At 35.2% G+C, this 18,028-nt stretch overlaps 1 protein-coding gene across 1 annotated transcript; it reads right to left on the bottom strand.

Annotated features, from left to right (window-relative positions):
• Positions 1-10,807: 10,807 nt before the first annotated feature.
• On the bottom strand, positions 10,808-16,117 carry LOC148692973 (leucine-rich repeat protein 1-like). The gene is made up of 6 exons (XM_088679935.1): positions 15,598-16,117; positions 14,316-14,387; positions 13,959-14,102; positions 12,515-12,586; positions 12,308-12,379; positions 10,808-11,165 (listed from the first exon to the last, which is right to left on the bottom strand). Exons 1-6 carry the CDS (start codon positions 15,813-15,815, stop codon positions 11,093-11,095), a joined length of 651 nt encoding a protein of 216 aa, XP_088536061.1. The 5' UTR covers positions 15,816-16,117; the 3' UTR covers positions 10,808-11,092.
• Positions 16,118-18,028: the final 1,911 nt, after the last annotated feature.

Genomic DNA, 18,028 nt, shown 5'->3' with positions numbered 1-18,028 from the left:
GCCGTGGCTTCCATTGGAGAAGGAGGACCTTGTGCCGCAAGCCACCTGCATCCATTGGAGACTTTCAAAGTTCTTTCTTCCCTCATTTCGTTTCCACGTTTATTTTAATTTGGTTTTCAATTGTTATGAACATGAGGAACTAAATTCTTTTTAGTTAGAGGCGAATTCAAAGCCATGGACATATGTTTTATATGAATTGATTTCTTCCAGTTATTGTTTCTTGAATTGTGAATGCAATTTACTTAATTGATTTATTGAGAACTTGTTCTTTTGTGTTGATTAAGGATGCATACTTAGTTTTCATGCATGAATTTGATGCTAGAGTAAGGGAATTTCACCTAATCGTTATGAACTTATATTCATAAGTAGTAAAAGTCACTAGTCATGATTGTATTAAGTAAATTCTGGGCAAGAGTATCATGCAGTTCATAGTTACGAATGCCTTGTCAATGCTAATGATTTTCACAAAGCTTGATGATCTTTGATTGTATCTCTATTATGTTGTTCATGTAGGGGACTTGATAAGAATAATTTGGTTGCCGATGCGTCCATCCAATTCAATGAAACTAGGAAAATCTGAAAGTTAATTTGTGATTCTCACAATTAATTTGGGGCATTGTCATTCATGGTTTAAAGGAATAATAACTAGAAATCAATTTATGTTGCATATGTGTCATGTGTGGAGAAGGAGCATCTAGCTAGTCTTTCACCCATTCATTCACCTTAATTTCGTACATTTTAGTTTGTTTATGCAATCTGTTTGTTTAAGTCTTAAATTCGTCATAAACCAATCCCCTTTTATATTTTGTGTTTGAACTTAGTTAGAATCTGTTTAAGTTTTGTTCTATTAGTGTTTTGAGTCAAGTAAAGTTTAAAATTCGTCCAAATACCCCTTTAGTTCTTATTTGTGTTAGTTTAGTTTCAATTCGTCAGAATTTGTCCATAGTGAGTATTTTGAGTCTTTTTAGTTCAATTTTCGTCCAAATCACTTTCTAGGACATGGTTTGAGTCAATTTAACTTAGTTTGTGTGTTTTGAGTCTATTTAGCTTGTTTTGAGTTCTTTGAGTCTAGTTCAGTGTTTTTAAGACTAGTTTTGTGTTTTTGAGTCAGTTTTAAGTAGATTAGCAATCCCTTTTAATCCCTGGCCTAGAACAATCCCTACTTACATATACTACAATTATAGGGTTTTAATTTGAGTGTTAGAATATTTCACAACATTAATCTCATGAGATGGAAATGATTTGAGACAACGATCAAGTATGGATTCGCTTTTGTGCTGTGTCTTCCTCTTCTAGGGAAGTGAATCTTATGAACCAAGTGATATGTCGTGCTCTAGGCCAAGACAGATTGATTGGCTATCCGCCGATGTACCGGACCATCCAACAGGGGTGGCACACCCTCTAGGGATGTTGACTCGACGTCCGTTAAGTACGTCTATCCTTGCAGGCATGTTTGCAACTGGTATATGATCTCGTCACTTTAGTTAGATCAGAGGAATGCATCTAGAGCAACATTCTGAAAGCTAGAATTCATCGTACTTGCTTATCACAGTTGTGCAGTACAGGGATCAAGATGAGACATAGTGGACAAAGTCCAAGCAAATTTGCGCCGTTCTACAGGAACATTGACGTTCTTATCTTCCCCTAACGGCGGGAAGACTGTCTCATTTAAGTGACAACCCGCAAATGAGGGGTAAAGAGATCGCATGCAAGGGCTCGAAGAGAGCTAGTGTGAAGGAGAATCAAAATTGACAAAGATTCATATCCTTCTTTAAGGACCCATGTTGGTACATTACGGCACATAGAATGCACACCCAAATGCGTAAATACCAAAAACATCAGGTTCGTACCCAGTAACCAACTGTAACGTTAAATAGGTTGGGTGGCAACGGGCCTCAAGGTGGACCAACATAACTGCGTACAAGATTGCATAGCCCTAGGCAGAAATCGAAAACTTAGTACGTTTACCAAAATTCGGGCGATCATTTAAATTGCGCTTTATGATCACTAGCAAGGCTATTTGGGATGAATCATGGGAATTCGATGTTCAATTATAAACCTAAAATACATGCAATGCTTTATCGAAAAATGTCGATATAAACTCTCAGACATTATCCAGTCTTCCAGACTTTATGGGATAAGTAGGGTGGTGAGCCCTTAATCGGCCAGGAGGTTTAGCAGCAATGTGTGTGAACAAACATGTGACCAATTTGTCGATTCATCAACCAAAACCATAAGAATTTATATGGTCCGTATTTTGGTTGGATTAGTCCACATATATTCCCTTGAATCCACTATGAAAAATGATGATTTCGTATCTTTGCGAGAAAGGATATAGAAAATTAATTTCCCTAATGAACAGGCTTGGCAAAGTGTGCATGTAGGCACAAGATCCTTACTTTGGGTAAGGATATGCGTGTTAGCATTATTGTTCGACCTAAGTGTCCCAAAAGGTCGTGTTAAAGCAAGTAAACTGCTCAATCACCTGACTCCAAGCCGGCCACATGTGGTGTATTCCCAATTGGGAGACAACTTATTGGCCCCAAATCAAAGCTTCAGGCTCATTTTTGGAGGTGGTGCAAAGATATTTCACTCTATTTTCTTCAGTGGTTTCATTTATGATCATTGTCACCTCAAATAGCCTTAAAAACTCAACGACAATGAGGATTTAAGGTCCCTTAAATGGTGATGCAGTATTATTCATACAACGAGGAGCATGCCAATGCTCTTAATCAGGTTGGATAGACCTAAAGTCGTTGTTAAAGATGTGATTTAGGTGTAAAGTTAATGTACATAGTGTCACATTCATCCAGACAACTAACTTCCCCATATTCCTACCTAATCACGTGGTTAATTGAATTGGTCACACGTATACAAGAAACATGATTCAATTAACTCATATTCGAGGACAACATCAATAAGATTATCCATAAGTAAAACATAAACCAAACTTGAATCTAAGAACATGGAAAAATGTTCACAAAGTAATCCAAAGTTACTAGTGGTGGATTCGGCCAACAAAGCCATTCATGTCAAAATTCTGCTCTTCCAACGGTGTTCGGTGGAGCAAAATTAGTCTCACATATTAACTATTAGAATGGTACTCCTTAACAACATTGGTAGGGGCACGAACAGGTGCATAACCAATCATCTATTCCATCAAGACGGAAGTAGATTTTGCAAGGTTAAGGTTTGGGAATACTATCCCTTATTCTAGAAGTTTTAGGTCTTAGGTACCAAGAATCATGCTTCGGGTATGATGCCACACCTAGACAAGCCCTGAGTCTACCATATGTTTGTGGTAGTAATCAGATACGAGAATTTGGTAAACTTCTACTTTCTACACTACTGCTTCAGGGGCGAGTTAGAAACATGGAAGGACGAGAAAAGTATTCTCCAATCAAAATTCGATCAGATTTATAAACTTCAGAATTGTACTCATTTATGGGTGTAATCATGGTGTACTTTAGGCAATGTCTTTCGTGATTAAACGATCCGTAAAAGTGAGCCAAAGAGCCATGGAACCCTCGTTCAGGAGGTATTTCCGTTTGTATTGCTTCGGGTATAAGTCTTCAAATGAAGATCATGGCAGAGGCTTATTCAGCTCTTCCATACCATTGTTGGCTACAATGGTTTCCCAACTTCTTGATAGTCAAGTGGAGATTCACGTCTTATACCCCACATAAAGTGGTTTCTATTAGAAACGTCCAAATAAGGGAAATCGAACTTGTGACGATTCGACAATCCACTGAATTAATGGGAATAAGATTGTGATTGGTGCTATGGGAAGGAATCATCCATAAGCATTAAAGTTAGAACATTTGAGTTCTAAGACAACATCGAGTTTTCATGGGTGTATTGTTTTAAGAAAACTTCGGGTTTCAAAGGCACTAAATTTGAAACAACAGGTTCAATTTAGTTTATGAACGTTTAGTTCATAAAAGAAAGGTTCTTGTAAGGACACAGAATGCAATATACAACTAAGTGTAGTGGATTTGAGTTTCTTCAGGAACTCAAGTGTGAGAGCTTTGTTACTACAAAAGTATGTTAACGGTTCGAAGTAAAAAAAAAAAAAATTATTGAATTGTTAATGTCCAAAAGTGATCTTCATGTCAATAATTTTGGATTCATTATCGGATTAATGGACTGCATGTCACTTTAATTAATTCAATAAATCAGGACTAAACGGGGCTGATTGTAGAAGCAAAAATAATAATAACATTCGGGTTAAAATTATTTAAAATGCTAAATAATAGCATAGGGTCGAAAATACCATAGCCCAAAAATTGGGCTAGGTGCCTTGAGCAAAAAGGCAGGGCCCTAAAGGCCTCGGGAGTGGGTTGCAGGCCACGGGCCTGATGGGTTGGAGGGCCCAGTAGCCTTGGCTGCTGGTTTTTGGGCCTAGGGGGCGAGGGGACTTCGGGCCCAACGCGAAACTGGCCTGGTTGAGGCGCAGGAGCCCAACCATGTGGCTGGCGTCATATTGGGCAACAAGGGCCAATCCCAATTATGTGGGCTGGCACCGGAGTGAGCAGGCTTCAAGCCTAGGTGCACGCAGGACGAGAGCCCAGCGAGAAAAGCTTGCCGCGAGCTGGGTCTAGCAAACAAAGCCCAATTTCCCCTTTTGTTTCCTTTTTTCTTTTTCAATTTTGTTAGGGTTCAAGAAACCCTAGAATTACTTCTAATTTGATTTTATACTTTGACTCACATATTCCACATAGCAAATATAATTGTGTAATGCATGAAACAAATATATATATATATATATATATATATATATTGACAAATATATGAACATATACAATATATATATCGTAAGGAAAATATAAACATAGGGGGTTCATGCATCATAGGGAATGTTTTCATGCTTCAAGTTCGTTTCAAATATATTACTTTATGCGTACCTGATTGGTAAAAAAACATCAAAAGCCTATGAATTTGTAGAAGATCCTTCTCGGAAAGCCGAAATTGCATCTCCAATGCGTTGTATCACGTTCAACATAGAAAAATTAAATTGAATCAATAACATGTAGATCAATTCAATAAAATAATAAATTAATCATAAAAAAGAATGATTAAAATGTAATACTCCCTTGAATGGAGAATAAATTCTCTTTAGCGCAACGTCAAGAGTGTACTGATAACGTGTTGTAGGCATAATTTACTGAACAATTATGGAGGCCATAGAGAGAGAAAGGTGAGGCAATAGTAGAAAGAATAGAGAGATGTGTAATTATGAGGTGTGTTTGTATCACCTCATTGTGCTTTTATTTATAGTAGTATGGAAGGTTAATTCCTTGCCCTTTTAGGATAATCAACTTCCAATAGAAATATAAGAGATATTCCTAAATACATTAGGATTTATACAATGACATTCCTAATCTAATAGGACTGCAACAAAAATTACCTTTTTTTTTTTTTTTTTTTTTTGGAAGACAACAAAAATTACCATTTAATGTTACGTAAAACTGAAGAAAATTTTGATAAATTAATCTCCTTGTCCTCTTGTTTTTTGGTCCAATTCTTTCGTAACGTTGTCCAAGCTATGTCAATTTAAGAACATTATATCTATTCGACATTTTTGTTCTTCCTTTCATATTTTCTTTTTAACAGCAACTTGTTTCTTTGTTATAAAAAAATAATTAAAAAAAAAAACAGCAACTTGCTCACAAAGTTTTCCACCCCTAGAACAATACTAGTATTTTGATTTTTTTTTCTTTTTTTATTAATAAAGGGATAACTAGTGGCAAGCCATAATTATCTATCTCTTCTGTGTCCGGAGAGGCTATAAAAATTTTCATCTACCCATGGCCACAGTCAAGCAGAATCAAGTAGACTCATCAATTTGAAACATCGAATCTGGAATCTCCCACATTTTTTGTTTATTGGAAAGCTGCAATATGCGCTCTTATCACTGAGCCCCTTAATGTAGTTAATACTAGTATTTTGACAAGTTACCAAAATAAAAATAAAAAAATTAAGGGATCTATGGTTAATATTTTGACCTTTACGGGCACGACAAAATTAGATATTTTTCTCATTTGCATGGACATGACAAATGCATGTTTGGTTACATAAGGCCAACTTTTTTTTTTAATTTTCTTTTAGCACAAGGATATATCTATCTATTCTACTAAGAGAAGAGCCCTTGTCAACTTTTTTTTTCCAATTTTGCCCTTTCTTTTGAATACACAATATTGACATGAGAAGGGCAAAAAAGTAATTTTGCATCTTTTGACAAAATGACAATCATATCCCTATTTTTCCTATTTTACCTTCGCTTTTGATACACAATATTTACATTAGGAGGACAAAAAACAGTAATTATGTAATGTTAAAATAAAATATGCACTTATTAAGAGATATTGTTCTACCATCATTTTTTCATGCTCTTTTTAAAATTTTAAAAACTAATCACACTCCTTAATAAAAAAATAAATAAAAATAACAAAAAATAAAATGAAATTATTCACACACACACACACAGTGTGCTCATCGGCTAGTTTTACATTAAGAAAAGAGGGAGTTTGGCTAAGTTATATAATAAACAACTTAATTTGGTATTGAATTCGCCATCCACTTGATTTGAACCTAATATCTCTCACTTGCAAGTAAAAAGAAATACCACCAGTAAAAAACAATGAATCCTCTAGAGTTTCGGTCATCTCCAATTGAGAGGGCTAAAGGTCCAAAACCCAAAAAAATAGCCTGATTTTCCCAAAAACTCATCTCTAACCGATGGTTGGGCTATAATTCTATAGAGTCCCACACCATTATTTGACCAAAGGGGCATCAAGTTGGCCAAATGTAACCCTGACTTAGCCATTTTTTGAGAGCCAACTCCTCATTTGCAATAATTGATCCAAATTAAATAGCTAGATTTAAAAAATCAAATGGTAGTTTAATTAAACTAACTAATAACTTAAAGTAATAAATTAATGAGGGGCTATGTTCAGCCTCTTCGGTTGAAGATAATATATAAATATGATCTAACATTATTCATTTAAGAATAATATTTTGCAGTACTATAATTGTGAAATGACTATTGTTACATCCCATATCGCCCATGGGAACTCCGAAGTTAAGCGAGTAGCGTGCGAGAGCACTCCCATGATGGGTGACCCACTAGGAAGTTCTCGTGTGAGTTCCCAGAAACAAAACCATGAGGGCGTGGTCGGGGCCCAAAGCGGACAATATCGTGCTACAGTGGAGTCAAGCCCGGGATATGGTGGGGGCCCAGGCCGGGATGTGACAATTTGGTATCAGAGCCAATCATTGGCCGAATGTGTGCCGACGAGGACGTCGGGCCCTTAAGGGGGGTGGATTGTTAGATCTCACATCGTCCAGGGGAGTGGATCCTATAAGCCTTATATGTATATTCCCATCTCTACCTAGCACGAGGCCTTTTGGGAGCTCATTGGCTTCGGGTTCCATGGGAAATCAGAAGTTAAGCGAGTAGCGCGCGAGAGCACTCCCATGATGGGTGACCCACTGGGAAGTTCTCGTGTGAGTTCCCAGAAACAAAACTGTGAAGGCGTGGTCGGGGCCCAAAGAGTCAAGCCCGGGATGTGGCGGGGGCTCGGGTCGGGATGTGACAACTATATTTAGACATTTCGGTTGAAAATAGTCTTGTAATTCACGAGTTATTGACTCACAACACATCATGAATATATCACTTGGCTAGACTCCATTCAATGATAGAATGGGTCCTGGACTCTTCTCTTTCTACGAATGACCTATTGACTCGAAGAGAATAAAAAGATGAGTTCACACGTTCAAAAGAGATGTTGAAAAGCGAATTTAATAATTTTTTTAAAAGGAAAGAAAATGGGGAAACTCGACTGTGAAGTAGTATTCTATATTCGCTTTCCACAAAAATGAAAAAAGAAATTTGAAATTATTACATGATAATAATTGTGTCTCTCCTAGGATGAACATGTTCTTCTATTTGTAAATAACTTATTTTAACCGAATAGAATCAACCATTGAAACATTTCAATTTATTAATCTTCATTTGTAGATCAATTCAACAAAAAATAATTTGAATTGGAGAACATTTAATCATCTAAACGTATCAAATAATGAACGATGTATCATGGATATATTACTTGATACCTATATTGTCGATTTGCTAGATATATTTGAACGCCTAAATGATCCTTGAGTGAGATGATTTTTCGTTTGGGTGATCTTCAACTTCAACTGAAGATTAAAAAATTGAATGGTTCCAATTATGAAATTTGTACGTTAAAGATATGTTGTTCGAAAGAAGGAATGCAAGCAATATCATTGTTATATTTGTTTTGTTTTCTTTTTCCTTAACAAACGATTGGATGATTAAATTAAAACGAAATTTAATAAAAGGTCAATAAAAATTTTACTAATGAACTATATATTAAGAAATTGGTCAATTTTTATTTTGGACTTAATCAATGAAATATTTTTGTTAATTAGACATAGGTCAATGAAGAATGCTACATGGGTTTCAAGTCCATATAAATAGTTATAAAATTACTTTTTTGCCCTAAATTAAATTATAAAAAGGTTTATGATAGTCTCTCCCAAAAATCCTCTCCTTTTATGTACGTGAAGATAACACAAATGCCTATTTCTCGTTGACGAATCAATACAAGCCATGAATCCATAACTGAAACCCAGCAATAAAAATCTCTCCCTCTCTCTCTCTCTCTATCTCTCTATCTCTCTCTCTCTCTCTCTCTCTCATCTCGTTTATATATGAATCAATACAAGCCATGAATCTATACTTGAAAGGCCGTCAATAAAAATCTATTCGGTTGTAGTAGTGGGCATGAAAATCTCATCGCCGCCACTAAATTTGTCATTCGACTGTTATATCTCATCGATCAGCCACTAAATTTCATTAATCCATGGCTAATCTCATTAATCATTGGCTAGACAAGCGGTTGTCAATCGAGTTCATAATAATAACGACAGATCAAGAGGGGAGAGTTGAATTCACACAGAGAGAAGTAATGGAGGAAGGAGAAAGAATGGAAAATTTGAAATCAGTTTATTTTCAATTTGGGTCTTGCTTTGGAACGTCCAAGTTGATTTTTTGGGTTTTTTTGTTGGGTTAGAGGTTTGGGATGGAGAACGAAAGACAAATTGGTTTTCGACATGTTTTAATTGAAGCCTAAATCAGATGTTGCATAAAAAAAATAGAACCAGAAAACAAACACTACATTGCAGTGTCTGAATCAAAATGTCAAAAAAAAAAAAAAAAAGTCAAGAAATGAACACTGCATTGTAGTGTTTGAATCCAAATGTAAAAATAATATAAAAACAGAACTAGGAAACATACACTGCATTGCAGTGTCCGAATCCAAATGTTTAAAAATAAAAAATAAAACCCATAAAATAGCCACTACATTGCAGTGTCTGAGTCTAAATGTAAAAATCAAGAGTCGCACGATGAGTGATGGAAAAAACAGAATTATGAAATGGACACCGCAACGCAGCGTTTGAATCCAAATGTGAACAAACACTGCATTGCAGTGTCTAAATTCATATGGACCTATTCCAAAATATGAGAAAGAGTATGTCAGTTCAAGTGGGTGACAGTTGTAGTGGCAGATTTGTAATTATTGTTTTTTTTAAAGACATTTAAGTATCATAATACATGATTGATCTATTTATAATTAACATAAATATTATTGATCTATTGTCAATATTATAACTTTTTATTGATTTTATACAAAATTACCCTAAATTAAATTCATCAAAAGAGGAACGGTGATTTAAGCTTGAGTACAAAAAACTAGAGCACCCTACTTTAGTCAACTTAACTAAACTCAATTCAGCAGTTAAGTTTAGCAGGTAACTCATGACGAGTCACTATTTTTCTTACTGAGATTTAATTTTAGATGAGTCAAGCACAAAACCCATCAATTCTCTTAACTAATTTTTTTTTTATATTAAATACAATGATAATTTAGTATTGAACTGAATAGTCCATCCTTAATAATTTAGAATTGAACTGATCATTCACAGTTTTATGTTGTAGGGCAGTATCATGTAGTTTATGTTGTTGGTAGAGTTTGATTTTTATATTATTTTTTTTTTGGAAAATGATTTTTATATTATTCTACTTACTGGATAGGAGGATAAATGTACAAGTATTTTTCAATATTCAAAATTTGCCTAAAATAAAAAAACTCAAAATTTGCCAATTCTTGCCAAGAACTAATTTGAACTACATTATTTTTGAAGTATTTGTAGATTTGTCTCTTAAACATGTAAAAGAACTGCTAATTTCTCCCTTGAACTAATTTTAGCCGATTACCCGTAAACTTTTGCAATAGCCAATTTTCCCCTCCGAAGTCCGAACTTTAACTTTAGCCAATTTCCCCTAGTGTTAAATTTTAAAATTTTTCATCCAATTTTCCTTTTCTTTTTGCTCCTGCACAGTTATCATGTGAATAGATTGAAAATTTGACGAAATTTTTTAAAATCTAACATCGAGATGAAAATTAGCTACTTATAAAAGTGCAGAATGAGAACCAGCTGAAACTAATGTTCAAGGAGAAAATTGGCTAATTAAAAAAATTCAAAGGACAATCGGTTAAAATTAAAATTTAGGAAAAAAAAAATTAACAGCTCAATACAAGTTCATAGAATGGTCCACAAATATGCCTTAATATTTTGAAATACGAAAAAAAAATCTCAAAATTTGCCTTCCATTTATAGTTTCCTCCATGCGCTGAAAATGTATAAAAATGAAAAATAAAAAGTAAAATAGAAGAATACGCATATAAGGTGGGGGTAAGAATAAAGGGGAAGATCACCATAAAACACAAGAAACAGATTTTCCATGCATCAAGCAAATCAAATCAAGGACATGCCCTTCTCCCTTAAAACTTTTACTGCTAATAAGCCAACGCAAATCATGTCTTCAACGTATAAACACAAGCGCAACGATACAGTTACAAGTGTGTCGATGCCATCTAGTATCACCAAATTTACAAATATTCTTTATATGAGGAATATAGTTTATAACCAGCCCCTAAATTCTGCCGACGATACACTTCTATAACGTAGATATCTAATTCAAAGAGTCAAGATTCCATCTTCTTTACGAGCAGTTTGTATCGTAACTTGCAAGTCCCAACAATTCTGGACCTTCGAGTCGATGGTTGTTCTCAAAGCTACAATGTTGAGACAAAAAGAAAATACAAATTACTTCATAAAACCACAAGCAAATAACAGCTTGAAATAAACCAAGACAAGAAAACCCCTTTCCTAACACCAGCCAACCTATGTTTCCTTCGCATTGAAACTCAACTTGCTCTTGACCGTACCAAACGCTAGGAAATAAATTGTTTAAACTTCTATACCACACAAAAACACAACTTCATTTAGAGTTGCGGAAAAACTCTACGACAGTGTGTAATGAAATTATCTACACTTACCATCTATTAAGAGAACTCTCTTTGTGAACTAGAGTGTAAAAAATCAATTCTAACCTTTTCATTATGGGATAAATTCATCAATAAATACAAAAGATGAAGGGCAACATGGTAATAAAGCAAAAACCTCCAGACTACTCTGTCTGCACCAACTAGCAACACACCGCATAGCATGTCCGCCTAACTCTAGTTTATTTCATAGTGTAGAAAACTTAGCAGTGTGCACTGCCTGAATGAGCTATTTGTGCTTGGCGAAAAGTATTCCAAATTGTATTCTTAGGCGCACGTATTATACGAGCATAAGATACTACGCATATCCCCTTAAATTTCTCATTTAGATGTTCACCAAGCAAAAAAATAAATATATATATATATATATATATATATATATACAGCACAAATTCTCTCCAGTCGACTTTATTCTAGTAAAAGCATCTATAACACAAGAGTACGGATCCATTTCCTGGTATTTGGTACAATCCTAAGAAACTCGCAATAAATATTCTCTCTTTTTTTCTCATCATGCAGAAAGCATAAATGCCTTGTTTGGTCCCTAGGATTTGAATGGAATGGATAACCCACTCAATTAAAAATATTCTGAGGGTAGAAGTGAGTGGGAAATTCACGGTACCACATACATAACATCAATGCAAACAAGAACAGGAAAGCAGCCACGCAAACCCCTTTTTCTTTTTGCTATGAGAAGGCACAAAACCCTTTTCATTTTCTGGTAATTAGGTGTCAAAAAGGAAGACCTCAAAGACTGATAAAACAAAACAGTATTTCCCATGGTTGAAGTTAAGGAGTAATTCCAGTTGGATAACCAAAAAAAAAAAGGTAATGATAACAAAACAAAATGATAAATAATAGAAGGGACCTACTTGTTCAAGGGGATGTGCTCAAATGGTCCACTGGTAGGAATCGTCCCACATAAATCATTGTTTGATACATCCCTGAAAAAAAGTGTCAATTTTAAATGAATAACAGTATTTACAAGAGAAAAGATAAAAAGAAAACACAAGAGCATTACCCGCATTTGCAGAAAAACAAAGGGATAGAAGAAATGGAATAAGACAAGAAGCACTCACACAACTTTGAGGCTTGAAATACCCGTAAGATCCCTGGGGATTGGCCCAGTTAACCTATTGTCATTGAGACGCCTGCCAAACCAAAGCAATAATGAGAGAGAAGCAACAATTACTGCACCACAAAAATCTAATGATATGAATCTAAATAGGGATTTATTATGTGCACTACAAAATAGTTAACATGCACTCTACTCTCCTGTATATATATTTTTTAATAGGAAAGTTCAAAATCGCTAAGTCATAAGACGAGGCATTGAATGTACTGCTACCTGAGGCGTAAGCCTTTCAAGACTTGTAAATGTTATTTGGTAGTTTAGATAACAAATGGAATAAAAAGTGCATTTTGGTCATCAATAAAAGGAGAGATTCCAAACTAATAAAACTGACTGTTTCATTAAAAGGAGTAAACCAACATACCCATATGTGTTGCCATTTAGCATAAAAATGTACGGAAATAAAAAAGAACAAAAAAAGGCCTTTCTCTTCCTAGTGAGACATCTGAGGTCAGATGATGGATCTATATCAGATCCAATGAAATCTACTTAATCTAGCCCTGTGGCCGCCTCACCGCCGGCTCTCCAACGTGGTACTGCTTCAGGCCCGGCCACTCCCTCTTGATGAGGAACAGAAGTGATTGTTTTCCTGAATCAACGGTTGTTTTAGTATTTTATTATTTAGGGTTTGTCTTTCGAATTCCTACTTTTATAAGGTTTAAGATTTTTTTCCCATATAACTAGGATTATATTTAGTTTCCCATTCTATTTTGGATTAGGATTTCTTTCCTATAATAAGCTTACTTTCGTGCATTCTTTAGGTTTAAGGCATTATAAATATTCTTGTAATTCAGTAATCAAGAATAATGAAGAGTCGATGAATAGAAAAGTTTGGTTTTCCAGTAACTGGAATTCTTATCCTGCGACGCGGTTATTTTGGTGTGATGCCAAATTTCTTGGTGACAGGCCAAGAATGGGTGTGATGGCCCTGTGATTCCACTTGTCCTTTATTGTTGTTTTAATCTAAGTTTTCTTTATTTTGGCTTCCGCTAAACTATCTATATTCCGCTGCCCAACTCTGTCTTACATCACTGCTGGCTTTCCAATAAAAATTGCTAAAGTCAAATGCCTCGTCTATATTTTGTTAGGAGAAGTGCAAAATAACTACTCCCATATAAATATACACATAAATGTATATGTATATAAGGTGAATGATTAGTTCACTAATCTAAGCAACACTCTAGAAATTGCAAAAGGCAACAAATAAAGAACCACTGCTTATGTTCCAATGCTGTACCTTCAACCAGGATCCCAAATAAGTTATTCAGCAATTTTCAAGTAAGGGTTATTAGAAATCAAATCATCCATTTTCAAAATGAAGAAAATAGATTAAGTAAAGCCAAAACAGTAATAATGCAGGCATAATTTAGTGCTTAGTTTAATAAACTTACAAAAACACAAGTGATTTCAATTTCCCCAACGACGAAGGAATGGTCCCCGATATGTTGTTGTTATATAAGTCCAAGCTAATGAGGCTCTTCAGGTTACCAAGCTCAGCTGGAATAGTTCCTTGAATGTTATTTTTGTAAAGCTCCCTATATTCAAGGGTGCATGGGTAACCATACAATATGAAAGTATTAATGGGAAGTAAAGAATCATATTTATGTAAAAACAAGGGCACAGATTTCCACACACCCCAGCCCCTCAGCCAAAATAAACCCAAGATTGCAACAAGATCAAATACAATTGTACGCTTTACGAATAACGAGCATATAATCCAGGGAAATGAGCAAGGATGATAAACATACAGATATTGAAGATGCTCAAGCTTTCCTAGTTCAGGTACCAAATGTCCAGAGAGGTTTGAATTACCTAAATCCCTGCCAAAAATATCAAACTCTCAAACTTACAACAGATGAATAATAGCTTGGGGAAAAAAATAAACAATCTGAAGACTATAGTTGCCTCCCTAAAGAAAGTACAAATCAAGGCAACCAAATCTCCCACCTGAGTTAGCGTATGAAGTAGCAAAATATTCTTACATCAAATTCAATACAATGATACAACCATTCATCGCAAGAAAGAAACAGACAGCAGATATGCATAAATACCACTGCAGCTAGCAAGTCCAATGCAATAAATCCACACAAGACGGAAACAATAATGCATGAGGGTACAAATCTCACATTGCCCAGACCAAATAAAACAGAAAACCATTGTACCTCATTTCCAATTTAAGTTTGCGCAGAATAGTTCCTTTGACACGATAAACAATAATAACGGGAACGACAACGTACAATTGGGGGGGGGGGGGGGGGGGGGGGGGTGGAAACAACAAAGAAATTTATGAAAAACAAGAATATGAGTTATGAAATGAGAAAAACCGACGCCCTCAACTGAAACTCTTCAAACTAGAAAGTCAACTGCAGTATATCTTATTGATCTACATACTGGAACAGGTAGGTAGGTGATTAGTCAAGAGCTAAGATAGCAAAAATCTCCAATCACAACATTGAGAAAAATTGTTTCCCACTATCTAGGATATCATGGCCGAACAGCCTAAGTTGCAGCGCTAAGAGTTTACTGGCAATGCATTCTGCAGCTGTGGAGCACAAGGCTGATGCATTTTGCAGCGTAATAACCAGATGTACTCGACAGTTGCGTGATCCTAGAACTTCTTCCGTTCAAACAACACACCGGTGGTGGAACATGACCTTATCATTCCTCCAAAATTTAACCACTGAATTAACTAAATTTGGACTCCATTTATGTTAACCTCCACACTAAGTGACCAACCAAACTCAACTATTATGGTTCCATTTTTCTTTTCTTTGAAAAAGTGGCTCAAATATATTCGTTAATACCAAAATTACTGTGACAAATAACAAAAACCTAAATAAATTGAAAAACCAATTTGATTAAACATCCAGTCATCACCCAATCTAAAAGCAAATAGCGAACACCATCATCATATCAATCAGAAGAAAAGGAGTACAACAAATTTAATATACATCTATATATATATATATATATATATGTATAGAGAGAGAGAGAGAGAGAGAGAGAGAGTGAGTGTTTAGGGGATGGTACACTCGGGTAACGCGATTGTCCTGGTTGCAGGTGATGTGAAACCAAGTGCAAGGGTTGACGAGGGTAGGATCCCAGCTCTGGAGCAGGTTATCGGGATCCGACAAGCTCCGCCGGAACGTGTACAAAGCGTCGCCTTCGGAGTTGCAATACACCAGCGGAAGGAGGCATACGCCTAGGGTTAGGGTTAGAGTGAAGAAGAACCTGGATGCCGCCGCCATGGCCAGTGGTTGACGCCGAATCAGCTTCTTCTTCTTCTGTTGGGCTGTAGGGCTGTAGGGCTTTTGTTTTCCTTCCTTTTTGCCTTGCCTTTCTCTGTTTTGCGTTTTGTAAGGGGGGAGAGAGGCAGCAGAGTCAACGGCTCAAGAGAAGACTTCAGAAGGATCGGTTTTGGAAATCACATGGCCTTTCTTCTTCTTTTTAATCATCAAACGTTTACTGTTACTGTGCCGGTTGCTATTTTCCATTTTTCATCTCTAATTCACTTTGGTCTTTTATCGGATTATACTGATTATTTTAGCTAAGCGAGATTAAGGAATGTATTCAATTAGGAATTTGAGTGATTTTTATTTTTTTAATGAATCTAGGAGTATTCAAGCAGGATTTTAAGTGATTATCTGGAATTCAAGATGTATTCAATTAGAATTTTAAGATAGTTTATTAAAATCCTTAGAAATCTAAGGGGGTGTATTCAATTAGGATTTTGAGGGATTTTAATTCTTTTAATGAATTTAGATGTATTCAATCAGGATTTTAAGTGATTCTCTGAAATTCAATGTGTATTCAATCAAGATTTTAAGATAGTTTATTAAAATTATTAGAAATCCGGATGTATTCAATTATAATTTTAAAGAAGTTTATAACATCCCGGTATATTGAATTAGAATTAGAATTTAGAGAATTTGGAAAAGTTGAGGAATTAGAGGGAATTGGAGAGATTTTGTAGTGTATTTTAAACATCCACAAATCTCACCTCTTCCCATGAGATTTCGAGGGAATTGAATCAAAATTTTACATAGAATCTCTACAAAAAAAACTTCGTAAAAATCTATGGATTTATAAATCCATTAAAATCTCTCAAATTCCCAATTGAATACATCCCCTAAGTGTATTCAATTAAGATTTTAAATAAGTTTATAACATTTCAAATGTATTCAATTAGAAATTAATTTTAAAGAATTTGAGAAAGTTGAGGAATTAGAGGGAATTTGAGAGATTTCATAGTGTATAAACATCTACAAATCTCACATCTTCCCATGAGATTTCGAGGGAATTGAATCAAAATTTTATATGGAATCTTTACAAATCAATTGAACTACATTAAACTCCATGGATTTATAAATCCATTAAAATCTTTCAAATTCTCAATTGAATACACCCTCCTAATTTGTGCATAAGATTATCTAACTACATGTTAGTTTAGTATTGCTGAAATTATTTTAAAAGCAACTTTTTAAAAAAGTTGGAGCGAAAATTATATTTGGTAAATGAAAGAAAAGTGTTTTGTTGTCAAAATATGGGTCTAAAATAGGAGAAAACATAAGCAGATATATGCCTCTACCCCTACTTCTAAAAACAACTTCTTTTTTTTCTTTTTCACGACACAATAACTCCATAGTAATCCTAAATAGTTGGCCATTTAGTGTATTATCAGACTGAAGACCACTATTTAATACCATCTTTGATGTTGTAGCGAAAAAGAGAATTTCAAACTCTCATTGTGTTTTTTTCACTTTAATGGTTCCTTGGGAGGTGGATTGTTTGCCCTCCCATTTCCATACTCTTCACATGCCCTCATGTTTGTGTAGTCATGGTTAAGCCACGTCAACATTTTATATTCCTATTACTTTTTGTTTTATTATTTCTATAAAAAAAAATTAATATAAAATGTTGACGTGGCTTAACCGTGACCACACATCACAGGAGGGCATGGGGAGAGTATGGAAATGGGAGGGCAAACAATCCACCTCCCTTGTTAGGACTAGTTTAGGGTTGGTCAATTATTTTTTTTTCAAAAGCAGCTTCTTTACCACCATCACCGGAACTCAATTGGGTATCATTAGAATTCAATTGGGGTTGTTCATGACTGGATTTGAAAGAGACAAAGGAGGCAGTGGATATAACTTTTAGGTTTAGTTGTCGGATTTTGTCCATAAACAAAAACTTATTTGAGGGCAAAATGACTTAAATGTATTATTTATTTATGTTAATTTAAGGGTGAAGATGGATTTGGTGAAACATTTGTTATAATTGTTCGATCTCCATGGGTCGCGGAAGAAGACTAGTATTTGTTATAGTTGTTTTAGACTTTCTCAGCGAAGGTGGAGTCGCTCTTGTCCTTTTGCTCAGTTGGTTTGAAATTGGAGACGAACTAGTAGACCCCAACGATTAGTAGAGCCCCAAAAGTGAGTTAGTGAGTCCATTGGACTTGGAA

This window comes from Pyrus communis, chromosome 11, assembly GCF_041283825.1.
Source record: "Pyrus communis isolate YQ-2024b chromosome 11, ASM4128382v1, whole genome shotgun sequence".
NCBI classification, from domain to species: Eukaryota; Viridiplantae; Streptophyta; class Magnoliopsida; order Rosales; family Rosaceae; genus Pyrus; species Pyrus communis.
This window is presented reverse-complemented; position numbering and strand designations above follow the sequence as displayed.

Excerpts from the sequence above, each read along its gene's own strand:
- LOC148692973 (XM_088679935.1), bottom strand. The coding sequence starts at position 15,815 with ATGGCGGCGGCATCCAGGTTCTTCTTCACTCTAACCCTAACCCTAGGC. Across the intron at positions 14,388-15,597 it reads GACAATCGCGTTACCCGAGT|GGATTTAGGTAATTCAAACC; the intron begins GTACCATCCCCT and ends TATTTTTGGCAG. Across the intron at positions 12,587-13,958 it reads TTGAAATCACTTGTGTTTTT|GCGTCTCAATGACAATAGGT; the intron begins GTAAGTTTATTA and ends TTGGTTTGGCAG.